Source organism: Nomascus leucogenys, chromosome 8, assembly GCF_006542625.1.
Source record: "Nomascus leucogenys isolate Asia chromosome 8, Asia_NLE_v1, whole genome shotgun sequence".
In the NCBI taxonomy this organism is placed as follows: Eukaryota; Metazoa; Chordata; class Mammalia; order Primates; family Hylobatidae; genus Nomascus; species Nomascus leucogenys.
Window position 1 is genome coordinate 52,111,090 of NC_044388.1, and position 19,027 is coordinate 52,130,116.

Below are 19,027 nucleotides of genomic sequence, written 5' to 3' on the forward strand. Positions count from 1 at the left end.
CCCCCAGTGACACAGGGAAGGACTCACTCTGCTGGCCACAGCTGCTCAGATCACAGACCCCTGGAAATGGAGCCCCTGTTTAGACCAGTCATTTACATGCCACGTTCACAAGGAAAAAAATCAGACCTCTGCCTGGACAAAACCAAAGTGGACATGACTCATGCCACTTTCCAGGAATCTGAGCCTCTGCTTCTCAGTCACCACAGGCCCAAGTGGCTGTCAGGCAGTACAACATTTTATTTTTAAAATACCACAGCTTGAGGCATGAAGACTCAGGTGCTTTTCTATCTCCCCATGAGAAGTGCAGAGCAGAAGTCTTCCCATCACAGGTTCTATCCCTTGGCTTTGCAGGGATGCAAAAGTAGGTGCCCAAGGACACCAGCATCTCCCCCACATTTGTGTGACCCAGGTTGACGCAAACGTGCCTGTGAGCGGTGATTAAGCCACAAAGGCTTAAGTCCCAGAACTATTGTGTCCGGAATTGGTGGGTTCTTGGTCTCACTGACTTCAAGAATGAAGCCGCAGACCCTCGCGGTGAGTGTTACAGCTCTTAACGTGGCGCATCTGGAGTTTGTTCCTTCTGTGTTTGGATGTGTTCGGAGTTTCTTCCTTCTGGTGGGCTCGTGGGCTCACTGGCTCAGGAATGAAACTGCAAATTTTTGCGGTGAGTATTCCAGCTCTCAAGGCGGCACGTCTGAAGTTGTTCATTCCTCCCGGTGGGCTCCTGGTCTCGCTGGCTTCAGGAGTGAAGCTGCAGGCCTTCCCGGTGAGTGTTACAGCTCATAAAAGCAGCGTGGACCCAAAGAGTGAGTAGCAAGATTTATTGCAAAGAGCAAAAGAACGAAGCTTCCACAGTGTGGAAGAAAACCCGAGCAGGTTGCTACTGCTAGCTCGGGCAGCCTGCTTTTATTCTCTTATCTGGCCCCACCCACGTCCTGCTGATTGGTAGAGCCGAGTGGTCTGTTTTGACAGGGCGCTGATTGGTACATTTACCATCCCTGACCTAGACATAAAAGTTCTCCACGTCCAGAGTATCGACACAAAGGTTCTCCAAGGCCTCACCAGAGCAGCCAGACACAGAGTGTCAATTGGTGCATCCACAAACCTCGGTGCTGATTGGTGTATTTACAATCCCTGAGCTAGACATAAAGGTTCTCCACGTCTCCACCAGACTCAGGAGCCCAGCTGGCTTCACCCAGTGGATCCCGCACCGGGGCTGCAGGTGGAGCTGCCTGTCAGTCCCGGGCCGTGCGCCCGCACTCCTCAGCCCTTGGGTGGTAGATGGGACTGGGCACCGTGGAGCAGGGGGTGGCGCTCGTCCGGGAGGCTCGGGCCACACAGGGGCCCATGGCGGGGGTGGGAGGCTCAGGCATGGCGGGCTGCAGGTCCGGAGCCCTGCCCCGCGAGCTAAGGCCCGGTGAGAAACCGAGCGCAGCGCCGGTGGGCTGGCACTGCTGGGGGACCCAGTACACCCTCCGCAGCCACTGGCCCGGGTGCTAAGCTGCTCATTGCCCGGGGCCGGCAGGGCCGGCCGGCTGCTCCGAGTGCAGGGCCCGCCAAGCCCACGCCCACCCGGAACTCCAGCTGGCCCGCAAGCGCCGCAGCGCGGCCCCGGTTCCCGCTCGCGTCTCTCCCTCCACACCTCCCTGCAAGCTGAGGCAGCCGGCTCTGGCCATGGCCAGCTCAGAAAGGGGCTCCCACAGTGCAGTGGTGGCTGAAGGGCTCCTCAAGTGCCGCCAAAGTGGGAGCCCAGGCAGAGGAGGCGCAGAGAGCGAGCGTGAGGACTGCCAGCATGCTGTCACCGCTCACTATTAATGGCAAAAATCGTGATTACTGCGATTACTCTTGCACCAACCTAGTATTATTGGTCACGGAGACTACGTTTTTCAGAAGTTCTGGTCTGATTTTGTTTTACAGGGGAAAAGCCTGTTCAGTTTTCAAGCAATTCGTTGAATAGGTCTATGAAAGAGATAAAAAAAATTTCTTAAACTTCCTGACTGAAACTAAGAGGCCCCAGAGCATACAGTCCATGGAAACTCCCCAGGGCTCCCCAGACACAGGTCAAAGGCACTTCCCAAAGAGTGGGCTACCGCAGGGGCATCCCCGTAACTGGGGTCAGTGGGGATCAGTGGAGGCCAAGAACCTTCTCCCCACTTCCTCAAGCACGTGCCAGGTGCCCCTTCACCTGGTATCCCAGCAGGCATCCCTGCTTGGCAGTGGGGCTGTCTGATCCTGCCCCCTCCACTGACCTCAGCCACACAGGCCCAGGCAGCCAGCTGTGCAGGGCACAAGGGCTCAAGAGGGACAGGGTCCGTGGTCTGTGACTCAGCCACTGGAAAACCCTGGGGCCTCTGTCCATGTGGCCTGTGCCGACGCCCAAGCACGATGCCCTGGCCGTCACCAGAGGAAGGGACTGGACGACCCTCTGCCGTCTTCCCCAGCCTCAGCCCACCTGCCCGCATGCCGCGGCACACAGGGTGGAGAAGGAAGAAAAAGAGGAGAAAACAACAAAAGTACCAGACTCTCTGGATGCCTCCTCCGCAAGCCCTGAATTCCTTGCGCAGAATTTCAAATATTTATATACCGCAATTTACATAGAATTTCAAATATTTGTATGCTACAAGATGTATATATGCACCACTCTTTCAAGCAAAATGCTTTGATCCCCTGCTTGCTAAGGGAAGTCTACCAAGGAAAGGGGGGCCAATTCAAAATTCTTAAAAAGTTGTTTTTAGGCCAGGCGCGGTGGCTCAAGCCTGTAATCCCAGCACCTTGGGAGGCTGAGGCGGGTGGATCACGAGGTCAGGAGATCGAGACCATCCTGGCTAACATGGTGAAACCCCATCTACTAAAAATACAAAAAATTAGCCGGGCGTGGTGGCGGGCGCCTATAGTCCCAGCTACTCGGAGAGGCTGAGGCAGGAGAATGGCGTGAACCCGGGAGGCAGAGCCTGCAGTGAGCTGAGATCGCACCACTGCACTCCAGCTTGAGTGACAGAGCGAGACTCCGTCTCAAAAAAAATAAAAAAATAAATAAATAAGTTGTTTTTAAAGAGAAGACAATTATATAACTCATTCCCACAAACTGCTTCTTTACTCTAAGGCAAGCAAAACTACTGCTATATTTCAACTTTTATTGCAGCTAGAACACTAGTTTCCAGTTGATCAAATGAATGACACAGTGGTTGCACTCAGTTTACAAGACTGGCTTCCTGCATGGTCAATATGTCCAGCATATGTGTACCCATTTCATACGACAGAAAGCATGACCTAACAATTTACAGGTATTGTAGAGGTTTATAAGGCTTTTATCTTTGCTTTGCTGACATATCTTTGGCTATATCTTTGATTTAACTAATGTGCAGCTCTTGGTTAGGTTGATAACCTCCAAGGGTAACATTAGGGAGATAAATATATTCTGTGTTACATTGATCTCCTTTCAGTATGGCCAAACTTAGCAAATAAGACACGATGCCTAATTAAATATGAATTTCAGATAAACAATGGATAATGCAATAGCAGGGACCGACTTACACTGAAAACATATTTGCTGCTTATTTGACATTCAAACTTAACTTTGGGTCCGGTATTTTATCTGCCTACACTATCTTTTTTGTGACCCATCTTCCAGACTGAACTACAGAAAGGCAAGTGTACCTGGCCAGGCCTCTGGAAACCGTGTTAGGATTTTAGTTGGGTGTGCAGACCCTTCATGACCTGATCCTAGCCCACCTACCTCACCAGCTGTGTGCCCTGTGAAACACACCCTCAAGCCAACCCCGAGAAACAGGCCCTCGCTGCCCAACAGCCTCCGGGTGAGCTGTCCTCCAGCCTCCTCTACCTCCAGGCTCACGATGGGGCAAAGCCCACTTAGGCAAAAGCCACCTGCTCTGTGACGATGGGACTGGGTCCTGCCTGTGGGCTCGGAAAGCCCATACCACCCTCTACAGCCTCTTGCTCCTCTGCAATGACTGTGCCTTCACCTGGGGGTCTCCCCAGAGACTAGTGAGAGCCATAGGGCAGGAGGCACCTCAGGCTCATCTCCCTGTGACCAGCAACCAGCACAGTGCCTGGCCCACACAAGGGATGCGATGTTCGCTGGCTGTGCTGGCAGAATACACTGGCATCAGATGAGACAGAAGCGGACAGGTGTTAGTCACTCTCCTGTGTTTGCTCCAGCTGCCCTGGGGCAGCACCCCAGTCTCAGTCCTCTCGTCATCACCTCAGCCTAACCCCAGGCAGAACCGACCAGCAGCAGGCTCTTCGGTCACCAGCCTCGAAGGACAGTCTCGAGGGCCAAGTGGCACTAAAACTGCTGAGCCACGCTGGTTTGATTTTATTTGTGGAAATGCGCAGAACCACATTGCTTCCTTTCACCTGTTTTTATGTTTCTGAATAGAAGCCAAATTGTGTTCCTTGGGTATGTAAACATGCTTAACAACCAAACAAAAGGAGCCTGAGAAAATTTAGACGGGGAAAGTGAAGAGCTGGAATCCCTCCCTGCAAGCACAGAAATGACAGGTGCTTATTTTTTAAGCTCTAGGCTTTTAGTTAGGGGCACGTCCATTATTTAATTCCCCATTCCGGCTCCCCTGGCAACCAAGCTGGCAATCTGGATCAGCTTTCTCAGGACACTGTGGTCCTTTCTCCACGGAGACAGTTCACCTGAATGACAACGAGCACTGGTCCCTTCCCCAGGAGGGGCCGCAGCTGATTCATGAAGTGATGAATTCTGCTGAACGTACTGCAACCCACCTGACTGACAGCAGCACAACTGGGCTGCCGCTGCTCCGGCTGCTACCACCAAGCTCCAGAGCACAGCGACAAGAATGCAGCGCGGGGCTGCCTTGAGCAGCAAAGGCCTCCCCGCCCCCCGTCAAGAAGTGACATCGGCAAAAGACTACAGACAGCCTGGCCTTCTTAAAAATGCCGACGTTTGCATTTCCCTATTCCCCTTCAACTGTTTTTAAAATGTTTTAAATACACCAAACGGATGGGTGTATTTAATGTGGAAGGAAAACACTTTTTTAAAAAAAAACCGTACAACTGTCCACTGGGACCACAGTGCAGAAATAAAAGAAATCTTCATCTTGCAATTTCTGATTGTTTTATGTTCACTAAGGTTTCTCAGTTTCACAGCTGGAAACCTCAAACTCCTGCTGCCAGCATGCCAAATTACATATACTCAAATTTATAAAGAAAAAGTTCTGAGCAGAATCCACGTTGAAGACACTGCTTTATTTCCCAGGGACAGAGGAGAAGAACTATGAGTTTAAGAAGTACTGCACCCCCAAAGCAAACTATTGCATGCATTTGCATTTCTTTCTATCCCATCTGCTGTACTCTTCCTTTGTGACTCAAGTGCTTTGGCTCCCAATGGCTAGTGGAACCTTTCCAAATGTTGTCACCTGTTTACCATAAGCAACGATTTGAAAGCTTGTTTTCAAAACTGCACTTAAATGCAATAATTATAGATCATCTAAAACTTTTGGTTTTTATATTCCAAATATTGTTGATGGCATGACAATTCTGTGGGGTTCCTGTCCGACTTAGTTTTACTGTCTGAGATCGCACGGATGAATACCGCAGGCAGGTGAAGAGGGTTCCCTATTCTCCCAAGCGAACCTTAAAACGGAAGCAGAGCCGCTTCATTCGGCTCTTTCAGGACTGACCAGCAGGGGGCGCGCGCACTCTGCGGAAAAAGCAGGATGGCGTTCACTGCAATGCACGCTTAAGGAAGTTAGCCTCAGAGTTCACAGCCCCGGAAACTCTTCTAATTTCTGATAAAGAATCACTAATACAACCTCAACTTTTAAAATTTCATCCTACACAATTTGTGACATGAGAATTTCATCCAGATGTAGCCAAACAATTAAGAATTTGAAACAAAAAAATTGGTAACACAATTGTACATAAATTCCAGTGGGCCAACTGGACACACATTTGGGGACTGAGTATCAACAGGGGGCTGCCAGCGTCACTTTTCTTCCTAAAGGAGTTAGGCCTCGAAAGTTGAAAACACAGCGTTGTATCTGTCAATTTGGGGATTAGCTGCTTTGTGCAAACACAGAATACCTGATTTGTTCTTGGAATCAGAACGGAACGCGCTGGAGGCAGCACAGAGATCTGACGGTGAGAGCCAACATGAACAAACGCGGCTTCCGAATCTCAGAAACCTGGGTCCAGAGTCCCACTTTTTTGGGAAGTGGAGGCTTTGGGCTCAACACTTGTGGTAACTGGCCCAGCTTCCTCCAGGGAGGACCTTGACCATCTGACTCTAGCGGGAGGGCTTCCTGCTGCTGCAATTCTGAAACTAAAGGCAGGATGCTGCTCGGCTGCGCAGGAAGGTCACGCATTAAAGAGCGTCCACTACCCAAAGAACAGGCCTCTCTGAGCACTCAGAGGAAGCGTTCCCACACGCACACAACAGACGCCCCGGGGGAAATGCTCTGCAAAGTGAGCTTTAACAGACTGAGTCAAACCAGAAATTACATTTCTATTGTTTCCTTTCCATTTAACAAATGTGCCCATGAGCACACTACACAGATGCAGAGGTGAAGGGGGGAACGCAGCCTCATCTTGTGTGCTGCATAGCAGACACACATTCTTTAAAGGTTGAGTATAATACACATTTTGGAAACTAAATATCTAAAATGTTTTAGGAAAACCTTTAAAACTTCCTAAGTACCTGTTTTCTAAATAGGCAGTCAATACTGAAGCAGCAGCGAGTTAAGAACGGACTAGCTGGTTACTCAATGCACAACTAAGCAACCCAAGGAAGTTCCAACTCCCTGGGAACCTGAGGCTGCTCTTCGCCATCCGAGACTCACACGCTTCCACCTGCGGAGTGTCGCGCGGTGTAACTGTACAAGGAGAGTGAGCTTGCGGCTGTGTGGATGCAAGGACAGAAAGGCCTCCCCCACAGCTCCACCCTGCAATGCACCAGGGGCGCCCTGCAGCTGGTCCACAGCCACCTCTCCACTCCATCAGGAGTGAAAAGCTGAGCTGAGAACACAAGAGGAAGAGATGGAAGTGGCTGAGGAAAAACAGAACACTCAGAGGACCCAAGCTGGGGGCTGAGGGAAGCCTCTCTTCCTCCCTCTGCAGCAGCGGCTGCCAACTATACCTGGGAGGTGGCTCCTAGAGTGACTGGGAAAGAAGTGTTTGACTTAACCTTACTGAGCTCTGCTCTGCTCTTCCTGTAATCCTGCCTTCTCTAGGCCTCTTCATTATTCTCCCCATTAAAAGCCAAATCCCCTTCCTAAATTTTAGACTCAACATTCTCCAACAGCCATCCACTTAGCCAGTCCATCCTGCAGCACCACAGGTACCCAGGGGGAGCAGCCCACTCAGGCAGGAAGGAAGCACTTCAGTCGCTCTTCCCAAAGCACCCACAGCTCCTCTTCCACCAGGCTGGGGACACCACGGCCAACAAGACGGGATCCCGACCTCCTGGCACGTCATGCTAGCCAGGAGGGCCAACAGGGGGCAAACACAGACCACAAAGTGTCCCCTGCCTGGCAAATCCGGGTGCCAGGAGGACGCACAGCAGGGGATCCCCCCACTCCCGGGCAGGAGGCGGCCTGAAGGGTGAGCAGATATAAGAGTGAAAGGGGTTGGGGAAGAGGGAGTGAGATGGGGAAGGTGGAGGGCAGGGGTGGGGAGAGCTGAGACTAGAAAAGGACAAGCAGGGTCTCACAAATCCCGTGAAAGGGCTTTGCCCATGAGGGGCAAGGAGGCAACGGCTTCCCATGGAGGTTCTGGCCACAAGAACTCTGTGCACTTGGCAATTCTTATTTATTTTTATTTATTTATTTATTTGAGACGAAGTCTCGCTCTTGTCACCCGGGCTGGAGTGCAGTGGTGCAATGTCAGCTCACTGCAACCTCCGCTTCCAGGGTTCAAGTGATTCTCCTGCCTTAGCCTCCCGAGTAGCTGGGACTACAGGCATGCGCGCTACCACGATCGGCTACTTTTTCTATCTTTAGTAGAGATGGGGTTTCACCATGTTGGCCAGGCTGGTCTCAAATTCCTGACCTCAAGTGATCCACCTGCCTCGGCCTCCCAAAGTGCTGGGATTACAGGCGTGAGCCACCATGGCCAGCAATTCTTTCTTAGGATCAAGCCTAGATCTTAAGATCTTTCTTAGGTAACCCAAATCTGGCCCACAGCCAGCACCAATTCTAGTTTCTGGACCAGCAAGGCCACAGGCCTAGTCTGTAGGGATCCCACCGCAGTTCGCTGGTGACCTCCCTCTTTGTGGGCTCTCTCTTTAGCCAGGGCAGGGGTATTCTCCCAGGGGGTAGGGAGGGGGCCACACCCAGAAGAGAGCGGGCACATGAGTGGGCCAGTCCTGCCAAGCGGCTCGCTACTCTCAGGAGCCAGCCTCCAGCACTCTCCCGCAGACCACTATCATCAAGGGGACATGGCAAGTGCCAGGGCAAAGAGGAAATGGTCCCAAAGCCAGCAGCCCGTATATGTCCAGCTTGGTGCTGGGCACTCTACGGATACCACTGCTTTCGGTATTCACAACCGCCCTGCGTGCAGATACTATTACTGCTATAGCACCAACAGTGCACCCGAGGTTTGAGGAACCAAGCCACTTGCCTGGAATGACATGCAGGTGGCAAAGCCAGCATCCAGTCCCCCAACCCCACCGTCTGGGTCCAAAGCCAGTGTTTTCAGCCTGAGCCTGACCCCTCCTATTAAGGCCTGGCTGTGTTCCGTGGGGGGATCCCTGAGCCTGACCCTTCTCACTGTAATTGAGCTGTGTCCCAGGTGGCTGACCCCCAAGCTGACCCCTCCTACCATGACCCAGCTGTGTCCCAGGTGGGTGACCCGGCAATCTTGCAGGCCTTGATCTTCTATGGTGAGACTCAGAGCTGCCACCTGTCAAAGTCTGAACTGCAAACTCTTCCCTCCCCCTCTGCACCCCATCCACCATGTGTTTTCTGCTGAGTCAGCAAAGTTTCTTAAAAATGGGAAGAAACCCTTGCAGGTGTAAGTTGGCAAAAGAGCTACGTGGTCTGTCTGATGTCCCCACTTCCTGTAGGATGGGGCAAGAGGGGGCACGGCTAGAGGTGTCTGCCTGCAGAAGAATGTCACCACACATGGTGTGCGCTCAGCTCCTCTGGCCACCAAGCAGGGAACTCAGAGCAAGGCGCTCCTGAGCTGAGTCCCTGGCCTGTTCTGTGAGAAAGCTGCAGCTTTTCACTGCCAACTGCCACCGTGAATGACAGTAGCCCTGGAAGCAGGTCTGTCTGTGGAAGTGTCCAGTCTCCAGCTGGGAAGTAAGCTCAGGTGTTGCCTGGGGCCCAGGGGCTCAGTCTGAGATCTGTCGGGGGCAGCAAACCAAACACAGCTCAGTGGCCATTTACAGAAAAGGAAGAGGATCCCAGGTACAGCAGGATGGGGGAAGCAGAGGGGGCGGCGGGATTTGGGCTTGGGAAAGAAAAGCAAAACAGAAGGAAGAGGAAGAGGAGGCTGCGTGAAGGTGGGTGGCCCCATGGGAACCCTGGCAGGGCACCCCCAGTGCAGGGCGACTTGGCCAGGTCAAGAGAGTCAAAAATAGGTCTATGAGTCAGAAAAGAAGACCCAAGTCCCCTGAGAAGTAAAACTGCTCCTCTGGGTGGGGCAGAATGACACAGGTGAATTCTGCACAGGGGTGGAGCTGTGGTTGAAGGCAAACGGCCGGCTCAGCCAGCACCCCACTTATAAGGGCCCACTGGATGGGGCAGAGATGGTGCCTCTGTGCCCCTGCTCTGCTGCCCGGGACTGGTGTGGCCCATGATCATTTTTTAGTCACTGTCACTAAGAAAGTAAACTCCGTGGCTTTGCAGTTGGCCATCAGGTGGGATTCTCCCTTATGTTTCAGGGTAACACAGGGCTTCTCCCCTCACTGTCCACCTGAGAACAGCATGAGCAGGTTCAGGCCCTGGGATCAAAGCATGCATCTTCTTAGAGCTGTCAGGGTTGTGGGAGTCTGGCGGTCACACCTGTGTCCAGCCCTTTTCTGGTGATGTCCTGGATGGCAGTCCCCTGGTACTCAGATCTCAAGTCTAAGAAGACAGTCTCCTAGTATGCGGGTAGATGAACGTCTTTGGTGATGAAGGTGAGCACAGGCAGGCACATTAGCACCACGTGGGCTGGCGGGCTCGTGATCATGGCCTTAACTAAGAGAAAATGCTAAAATGCCGCCTCCCCAGCTGCCCTCCTGAGCCACCTCCTCCCCCATGCCAGTTCCTCCTGCCGACTCCCCCATGGCAGCAAATGGCAATCCTGCCAGTCCTGCACCTCAGGCTGAAAACTCTGGGGTCATCCGCACACTCCTCCACACCCCACGTCTGGCCTTGCAGTGCCCCTGTGGCTCTCCCTCAATACAAATCATCGTTTGCCCACTTCTCCCACCTGCTCTGCTGCACCAGGCCCCAGCACCTGCCTCCCTGCTTCCCCCACTCTTCCTCAGGACAACAGCCCGAGTTTGAGTTAAGCCAAATCAATTCTCTGCTCAGAGCCCTCTCTGAATAAGAGCCCAAATGTGACCATGACCTGCCTCTCTCCCTTCCTGACCAACACTCTCCACACCAGCCACCGTACCTCCTCACTCCCCAAACCCACCAGGCACACGCCGGCCTCAGGGCCTTTGCACCTGCTCTTCCACTGCCTAGAATCGACTTCCCCAGGCACCCAATGGCTTGATCCCCACTTTCCTTCAGGTCTCTCTTCAAAGGTGACTTGTCCTTGATCACCCTGTCTAAACGCAAAACCCCTCCCCTGCTCCTGTAAGTCGGAGCCCTTTCTTTGCTTACTTATTTTTCCTTTTGAACATGTATCACTATCTAATGTATTTGTTACTTATCTTGTTTACTATTGGATTTCTCCCAACCAGAATATAAGAATCATGAGGGCAGGGATGTTCTTGGTCTCTTGTTCACTGCTGTGCCACCATCACCTATACATGTGGTAGGCACTATGCAGATATTTGATGGAATGAATGTAAAAGCAAAATGTTGATTGTACAGCTACTAAGAATGAAAGATCACCTGACTACTCGGGAACACAATCTGTTGCTGCAGTGGTGACCTGGTTGGCTCAGATATCACAAAGCCTGAAACTCTATATAGAAACAACAATCAAAAAAGTCTAGGAGCCTCAAAATGCCAATAAGGAAATTCAACATGTTTATGTTTTAAAGCATAAACCTTCCTAGATGCGAGAGATGTATATAAAGGGTAACCCTGAACCATGTTGGGTATCGCACAGAGGGGACTGAAATGAAAGACTTGGGCACACTGGTGTTAGAGTCTGGAAAACGCAAGAAAGGAACACCTTGGTAACTCAGCGACAATATCCCCAGGAAACAGCTAGCTCCCTTCCCTAGGGCTGGGGGACAAGAAAGGGAGAGGGGGCATATCCGATCTGGATGGAGAAGGTGGTCGGGTGGGAGAGTGAGTGGTGGGAGAGTGAGAGTACGAGGAAAGGGGCTAGAGGACAGAAGCTGGGCAAGTCCTGAGGTCAGCCTGGTCTGACCTCACCCAAACAGAAGGCCAGGAGAGTGCGCTAGTGAGCACTGTGCCTCCACCCCAGGCAGGGGTTGACATATCCCTGCGGGTGTGTCACCGCGACACATACAAGGCCCAGGGATGACCTCCAAGCACCACTCCACAGTGTGTGTGTGCAGAGAGAGAAAAAGCACATTCTCCCCCACTGCAATACTCAAGGGACCAAGAAAAGGGCTCAGCATCCCTTTAATTGCTAGCAGATTCAAAGCTGCAAGTGGGGCCAAGGCTCCCACACCCTCCAAGGGTGTGCAGTCAGACACTTCCAAGAGTCACCAGCCCACTGCCAGCAGAAGCTCAGAGATCCAGATTTCCTCACAAATCTCTTAAATAGAACTAGAGAATGCAAATCTAACCCGTCCCAGAAACAGTTCAATACATGTAAACTGGGGAATCTGATAGGGAATTATGCAGAGAAAAGCTGGCATTGCAGCACAGCAAAGCACACATCTGGCTGCCTTTTGTGTTTATAGTTTGTATATCCAGATAATCTTTTTATGCAAATAATAAATCTGCATGGAAATAGGGTGCAATCTGCTTTTACATTACTGGGATATATTTTACTCGGCAAACAATTTCCCTGGACTCAAAAGGATCAAACAAAGGGAAAGGGCTTCCCTGGCGCTGCACAACAAAACTCAGGTGGTGCTGGGCAGGGACCAACTAACTGCCCCTCAGAAAACCAAGGACTAGAATGAAGGCAGGGCTTATGGTCCCGGCTCTGGTCCCAGGCTCCCCTCTTCACCCCCTCCAGGGGGTGCCAGACTGTCCCCAGCAGAGAGAGCAGCTCCAACAGTTCCATGGTGTGCTGTTAGAAAGTCCTTTACACTCAGCTGCTGGACCTCACACTCACCGCCCACCAGCCCTGCCACCATCACTCTGACCCCTATTTCTGATCTGTGTTCCCCTTGAGGTACTTGGAGGGAGCTATCATATTCCTTCAGTCTTTTCTCCACGGTAATCGCCCGCGTCTTCAACCTTTCTTCACTCTTTGGAGCCACGCTTGCGTGTCCACACACCTTGCGACCGCGTAACGGACCCAGCACCACTAGGGTGAGAGCAAAAGAGGCGGAGCCAGGGTGTGTGCAGGGCAACTGGAGTTCCTCACACGCCCCTCCCCCCTGCTCCAGCTGAGGTATTTCCACCAGCGTGGATGCCACTCAAACCACACCCTCTTTCCACCGCCTGGCCCCACCCCAGCCAGAAGCAGCTGATGCGATGGTAACAATGACAACTGGCATTTATGGAGAACCCGCTCTTGTTAGACCCTCTACCATGCCTTTCAGTCCTCACAAACGTCAGAGGCCGCAGGTACAAAGTTACAGGTGGGGAGCCCCACGGGGAGCCCGCTGCAACCCGCCTGCCTGGGGTCACGGAGCTCAGACGCCTGACCACAGTGAGGCCCAAGGACTCCAACGTGTTTAAGCCTCGTCCCAGGAAAGGTCATTGAATAAACCGCTGTTCCTTCACGATGCTTTCCTGATTTGGGCATTGATTTGTTAAATTTAAAATATCATAACAAACAGCAAATCCAAGGAAAACTGCTTCGATGCTTGAAATAACACCCAACTGTCTGGAAAACAGCATCAATGTGAGGCTCTGGGGAGCAGAGGGAGGCCTGAAAGGCGGGCCTTCTCGCTCAGGGCCCCAGCTCGCTCGCTGTGGGAGCCCTTCCAAAAGATGTGTCATGAGAACCGAGCTAATTATCCACGTAATCCACACACTGGGGTTGGGGCCATCGCCAGGGGAAAGCACAGGTTATCTCAAGACCGCAGCCAGACAGGAGGCTGGGGAGACTTGGACGGGCCACCCTCTCCTTCAGTAACTTGGCCCTAAGCTTTCAGGAGGTCTCTGCTTAGAGGAGGATTGCAGAAAGGAAGGCTGCTGGGCCACTGTCCCAATGTTCCGAGCTACAGGTGGTCACACATGGAGGGGGGTGGGACCTGCTGGGAAGTCTTCCCGCCCCTTCTCCCCTCCTGGCCCTCCCAGGCGGCCCCTCTCTCCGGCCTGCCCCCTCCACCCCGCAATTCTTCCCGTCTCAACTCCAGTCCCTCTCTCTTGCGTACTCCCGGCTTCCACCCACTCAGCTTGGCCTCCAAAAGAAAAATCGGGCAGAGCCGTAGGAAAAGGGAAGCCACCGCGGTGTCTGAAAACAAGAATTCCCGCGAGCCAGGACGGTCACAAGGCCGGGGAGGAGGCGGCGCAGCTGATCAAACGCGAATGGGGACCAGCCCTGGCGGGGGTGCGGGGGGGGGGCCCTGGCTGTCCGCGGCAGCCGCGGGCGGGGCGGCCCCTCCGAGGAGGGACGGAAGGGCTGCGTGGCACCTCGCGCTCGAAGACCAGGGGCGCGCCCTCCGCGGGGAGAACTCGGGGCGGCTGCCAGACCCGACGCGACCCCCGGCTCGGACCCTGCAGTTGACTGCTCCCAGACGCCTTCCCAGTGCGCCCGCCCGCCGGCCCTCGGGAGGTACCGGGCAGGGGGCTAGGGCCGGGCCGACCCTGTGAGCCGCTCAGCCCTGGGCGCCCCCGCCCTCCTCGGAAGCGACTAGTCCTCAAGGACAGTCCGGCGCCCGCCCTTCCGGCCTCGGCCCCTTTTCCCGCCCCATTTGGCTCCTCCGCCGGGAGCGCCCCCAGGCTGGGCAGGCCGGCTCCCCGTTCTCCAACCCCGCCGCCCGGGCACCCCTCGTCTGCGGGCGCGGGGTCCAAGTGCCCCCTGTCCAGGGCGGGCAGGAGGAAGAAGTCGCAATCTCGGTTGAAGTCTCTTCCCCGCCTCCTTCGTGCACTTCAAGGCTGCCTCGGCCCCGCGCCCCTCCCGCGTCCCCGGCCCCGCACCTTGCCGCAGCGGCCCCCGCGCCAGCTCGGACCGGTCCTCGGGGAAGGCGTCGCGCAGGCGCTGCCACAGGCGGCCCAGGTCCGCCAGGCTGCGGTGCAGGTAGAGCACGCTGCGGTCCGACCACTCCGTGCGGATCTCGAAGAACTCCTCTTCGTCGCCGCGCCGGCTGACGATGAGCCTGCGGATGCCGTTCACCCAGCAGCCGCGCACGAACATGTTCACGAGCGACGTGCCCTCAAACACCGCCGAGGCCATGTCGCACGCATGCCCCCGCCAAGGGCGCCCCGGCCCCGCCGCCCGCCCTCCCGCAGGAGGCGCGCCCCGGCCGGGGTCTTCCCGGGTCTGTCCGTGGCCGGGGTCGTCCGCGGCGCGTCCGGGGCCGGAGTCGTCCGGGGTCGGCCCGGCACTCCAGGAGGCTGCGTGCGGCCCGCGTTCTGGGCGGCGCGGCGGCGAGTGGCTCGGGCCGGCCGGGCGCGGCTTTATAAGGTGCTTCCCATCGCGGGCGGCGCAGTAGTCGACGTCGAGGCCAGGCCGCGTCCGCCTCCCGCCCGCCTCCCGCGGAACGGGCGCCGCGGGCCGCCCTGGAAAGGAAGAGGTCCGACTGGCCGCGCCCCCGCCGCCTCCGCAGAGACCGCGCCGCTGCGGCCAAGGGAACCCCCGGAGCCGGGAGCCGGGCCGAGTCCCGAGCGCTCGACCCCGCCTCGCGCCCCCCGCGCCTCCTTCCTCGCGGCCCCGGAGCCGCAGGTCGGTGACTGGACCAGCCGGGAGGGAGGCGGGGCAGGCCCTGCTTGCCAGGCGCTCGGCGCAGACTTTTTTCTCTTTCCGTTTCGCGATCCTCGGGACCTCCCAGGGCTGGGAGCTGCGCGCCCCACCCGGCCCGCCAGGGGATGGCAACTACCGGGGGTCCGGAGGCGGGGCTGCGAGTGTCGGGGCGGGGGGCGCGGGCCGGGCCGAGCGCCGCCCCAACGCGCCCCGACGAGGGCCCAGGCCAGTCCGGCCCGTCCCGGGTCCCCTCCGTGCCCCGCGTCCCCTCCGTGCCCCGCGTTCTCCCGCGCATTCCGGTCATGCCTCAGCCGCGCCAAGGCCCAGGACGCGGCCGGATAGACCGCGGGGCAGCCCTCGGAGAAGTAGCAAGAGGGGAGAAAACAGTGGCGAAAAGGTCTCCCGGGAAAGAGCGCCCTGGGAAGCCGGACGCCGTGGGTGCTCTTGAGGGGCCTCAGAAGTGGACTTGGGGAAACCGCCCGCCCTGAAAACTGACTCAGCGGCGCGTTACTGAGGACGTTCCTAGTTGGAAGAGAATTAATAGCACTTGTTTAAGAATTACAAGTTAGTTCCAGAAATGAATCAAGTGACCTCACAGCGTGTAGGCAGGGGTGGGAGAGCCAAGGCGAGCCCCCAATCCCCGCCCGGCAGCGCTCTGGAAAGCCTCTAAAGCCCAGCGCTGCGCGAAAATGTTGGAGGCCCAAGGCAAGTGGCCTGTCTGGACTCAGACCCGACCCTGATGTCCCCCCAGGTCCTTACCACTCAGTCCCACCTGCCTCGACTCAGTCCCGACCCAGGTGACCCCCCCACTACCACCAGCTTTTATTCCGACTGTGCCAGTGATTTGCAGATAGCATAGCTTCAAAGATCTTCACCTGGTCTGGGGCGGTGAACAGGTCAAGATGGAGAGTGTCTAGAGAAACTTTTGTCTATGATGTTCTTATATACACTTGTTAATTAAATGAACGCATATGTTTCCTGTGTAATTTTGTATAGGGGAATAGGGGCCGTGGAAACTGGAAGTAAACAGCCGTGTGCCAGCAGCTCTTGACTCTAGGTGGTGGGAATAAGTGCCGTTGTAACCACAGGACTAGCCCAAACGGGGCTTACTCTGTTTATAACAATGTTGAGTTACCTTGCAGGTATAACAGAGCCAAAAACTCTCAAGTCATAAAGCCCAGGCATGCACCATAGAAAAAGATTTGATCTCTAACAAACATCCAGAACCAACTATTCGTCTCCTTGGAACGAAGAAGTCTGGGACATGACTGGAACCCGAACATTCGAACCCTCAGAAGGGAAGGGTCTCTTGGCCCAGAAGATAGGGACTAAAATCCACCTCAACATACCTTACCATAAATGGCCAAATTTGAAGGCCTTCAAACAGATCCTGCCCAGCCAACATTTCTAAGTCCTTTCCTTTGCCCTCTGCTTCCTTAAAACTTGCCCCAGACCCCAAATCAGGGAGGAAGATTTGAACCTGCCTCCTGTCTCCTTGCTGGCTGGTCTTGCAATAAAGCCTTTCTTTTCTCAAAAGCCAGTACCATGGTATTGCTTCTGTGTACATTGATTGAGCAGTCAGCCTGAGGCAGGAAAATAGACTCAGGAGGCAGGGAACATAAGGCCAATTCACACTTCGGCTATAACAGGAAATATCCACTCCATTGGGTGTACGCTGTAAATGACTTTGTAACTTTACTTCATCCTCTCCATTTACGTAGCGCGTAAGCGAAGTAACCAGTGGAATCATCTAGGGGATATTTAAGCTTACAAAAATTCTGTAACGGGGCCTTTGAGCCCCTGTGTTCGTGTTGTTCCCACACTGTGGAATGTACTTTGACTTTCAATAAATCCCTTCATTCCTTCCTTGCTTTGTTTGTGCGTTTTGTCCAATTCTTTGTTCAAGATGCCAAGAACCTGGACATCCTCCATCGGTGACAAGCCCATTTGCTTAATGACTATTATTTTCTTCTCAGTATTTTTCTGTTACTTATTTTCTGAAAGTGCCAGGAAGAGGAGGGCAGGAAGGGACCACCCCAAAATAGGCCACCTGTGGTATCATGGTGACCTCTAATCCCAGCCCCCAAGAATTTGAAAGTGATGACAACTCTTACAAAGTGTTGGATTTAACTGAGTGTGCAAGAAGACATCAGCGGTGGAATCGAGTGTTTGGCCCCAGTTGGAGACCTGTAGTGTTACAGAGAAATACTCAGTAGCTACCCAGATTGGAATGTGTGGCGTGACAGGCTGGTATGCAGGATTTTTGCTCCCGAAAGTTGGGAAGATTGCAGCAACTGCAGTGACTTCCAGATTGACTGGGAAAGAATTGAAAGAGACGTACTCAAAGCAAAAAGACATACTAAGGGCCGGGCGTGGTGGCTCATGTCTATAATCCCAGCACTTTGGGAGGCCAAGGCACGTGGATCACCAAGTCAGGAGATCGAGACCATCCTGGCCAGCATGGTGAAACTCTTGTCTCTACTGAAACCACAAAAATTAGCTGGGCGTGGTGGTGGGCGCCTGTAATCCCAGCTACTTGGGAGGCTCAGGCAGGCAAATCGCTTGAACCCAGGAGGCAGAAGTTGCAATGAGCCAAGATCGCGCCACTGCACTCCAGCCTGGTGACAGGGTAAGACTCCATCTCAAAAAAAAAAAAAAAAAAGACAGACTAAGAAATGAGCAAATAAAGCAGCACCTGAAATCAACAATACAGTTGAAGAAGCAACTGACTTCATCAAACGGAGCATTGTGATATCCAGTGGATTTGTGGGAGGCTTTTTGCTAAGACTTGCATTTTAAGGACATGAATGGTCTACCATAGTAGACTCAGCTATGAGAAGTGGCGGCAACACACTGTCCTTTCTCAACAGTATGTGCTGCCGGATCTCAGAAAAACAACTAGCTGGACAATACTGAACTCACAACTTAGCATTTTGCCGTCTGGAGCCTGGCAAACTGGTTTTGCTGTAAAACAACTTATATGGTATGTGAACAGTAGTAGTTCTGAGCAGAACGTGGCTTTTATCATTTTAAAAATATTGCTTCTCTTTAGAATTAGCCTATGAAATATCACCATTGATTGTAGATATGGAGAGAAAAGAAACTGCTACATTTATTGTCTGGTGAAATATTAATCCCTTTTTATTTAAATAAGATGTTCTGGCTTGGCATGGTGGCTCACACCTGTAATCCCAACACTTTGGGAGGCCAAGGAGGGAGAATCACCTGAGGTCAGGAGTTCAAAACCAGCCTGGCCAACATGGTGAAACCCTGTCTCTACTAAAAATACAAAACAATTTAATGAGCGTGGTGGAGGGTGCCTGTAATCCCAGTTACTCAGGAGGCTAAGGCACAAGAATCACTTGAACCCAGGAGTCAGAGGTTGCAATGAGCTGAGGTTGCGCCACTGCACTCCAGCCTGGGTGACACAGTGAGACCTTGTCTCAATAAATAAATAAATAAATAAGATGTTCTTCATTGTGGTTTACGGTATAATGACAATAATTTTAAAATCTGTATTATAGCTTCAATATTAGGACTGACTTTTTTTAAAGATATGTTTGCAATAAATTGAAGAACTGCAATGCCCCTTTGTGGAAAGCTTTAGAAATGATATAATTATTAAAGATATTAAATAGACAAAAAATAATTTTCTAATAATGATGATAATAAAAGAATCTCAGAAGTGAGTATTAGAACTTCTGACTACTTCTAACTATTGGTCCTACCCAGCCACTGATGACCTCCAATCGGATAGTCTCAACCTGCTCACTTGATGTTTCTTTGCCTCCATGTGCCTTTCCGTGAAATGGGAATTTAAAACAAAAATTAAAAAGCCCGTGACTGTTGTGAGGACAAATAAAATGGCACATGG

General features: G+C 53.3%; 1 protein-coding gene and 1 pseudogene across 1 annotated transcript in view; one reads left to right on the forward strand and one right to left on the reverse strand.

The window, feature by feature from the left end:
* Positions 1–15,141, reverse strand: part of PXDC1 (PX domain containing 1) — a 31,343-nt gene extending 16,202 nt beyond the window's left edge. Inside the window, exon 1 of the mRNA XM_030817251.1 lies at positions 14,391–15,141. Within this exon, the coding sequence (XP_030673111.1) occupies positions 14,391–14,646 (256 nt within the window). The 5' untranslated portion in view covers positions 14,647–15,141. The remainder of the gene's footprint in view (positions 1–14,390) is intronic.
* A 2,072-nt stretch (positions 15,142–17,213) lies between these two features.
* LOC115836410 lies at positions 17,214–17,952 on the forward strand (annotated as a pseudogene).
* The last annotated feature ends 1,075 nt before the right edge of the window (positions 17,953–19,027 follow it).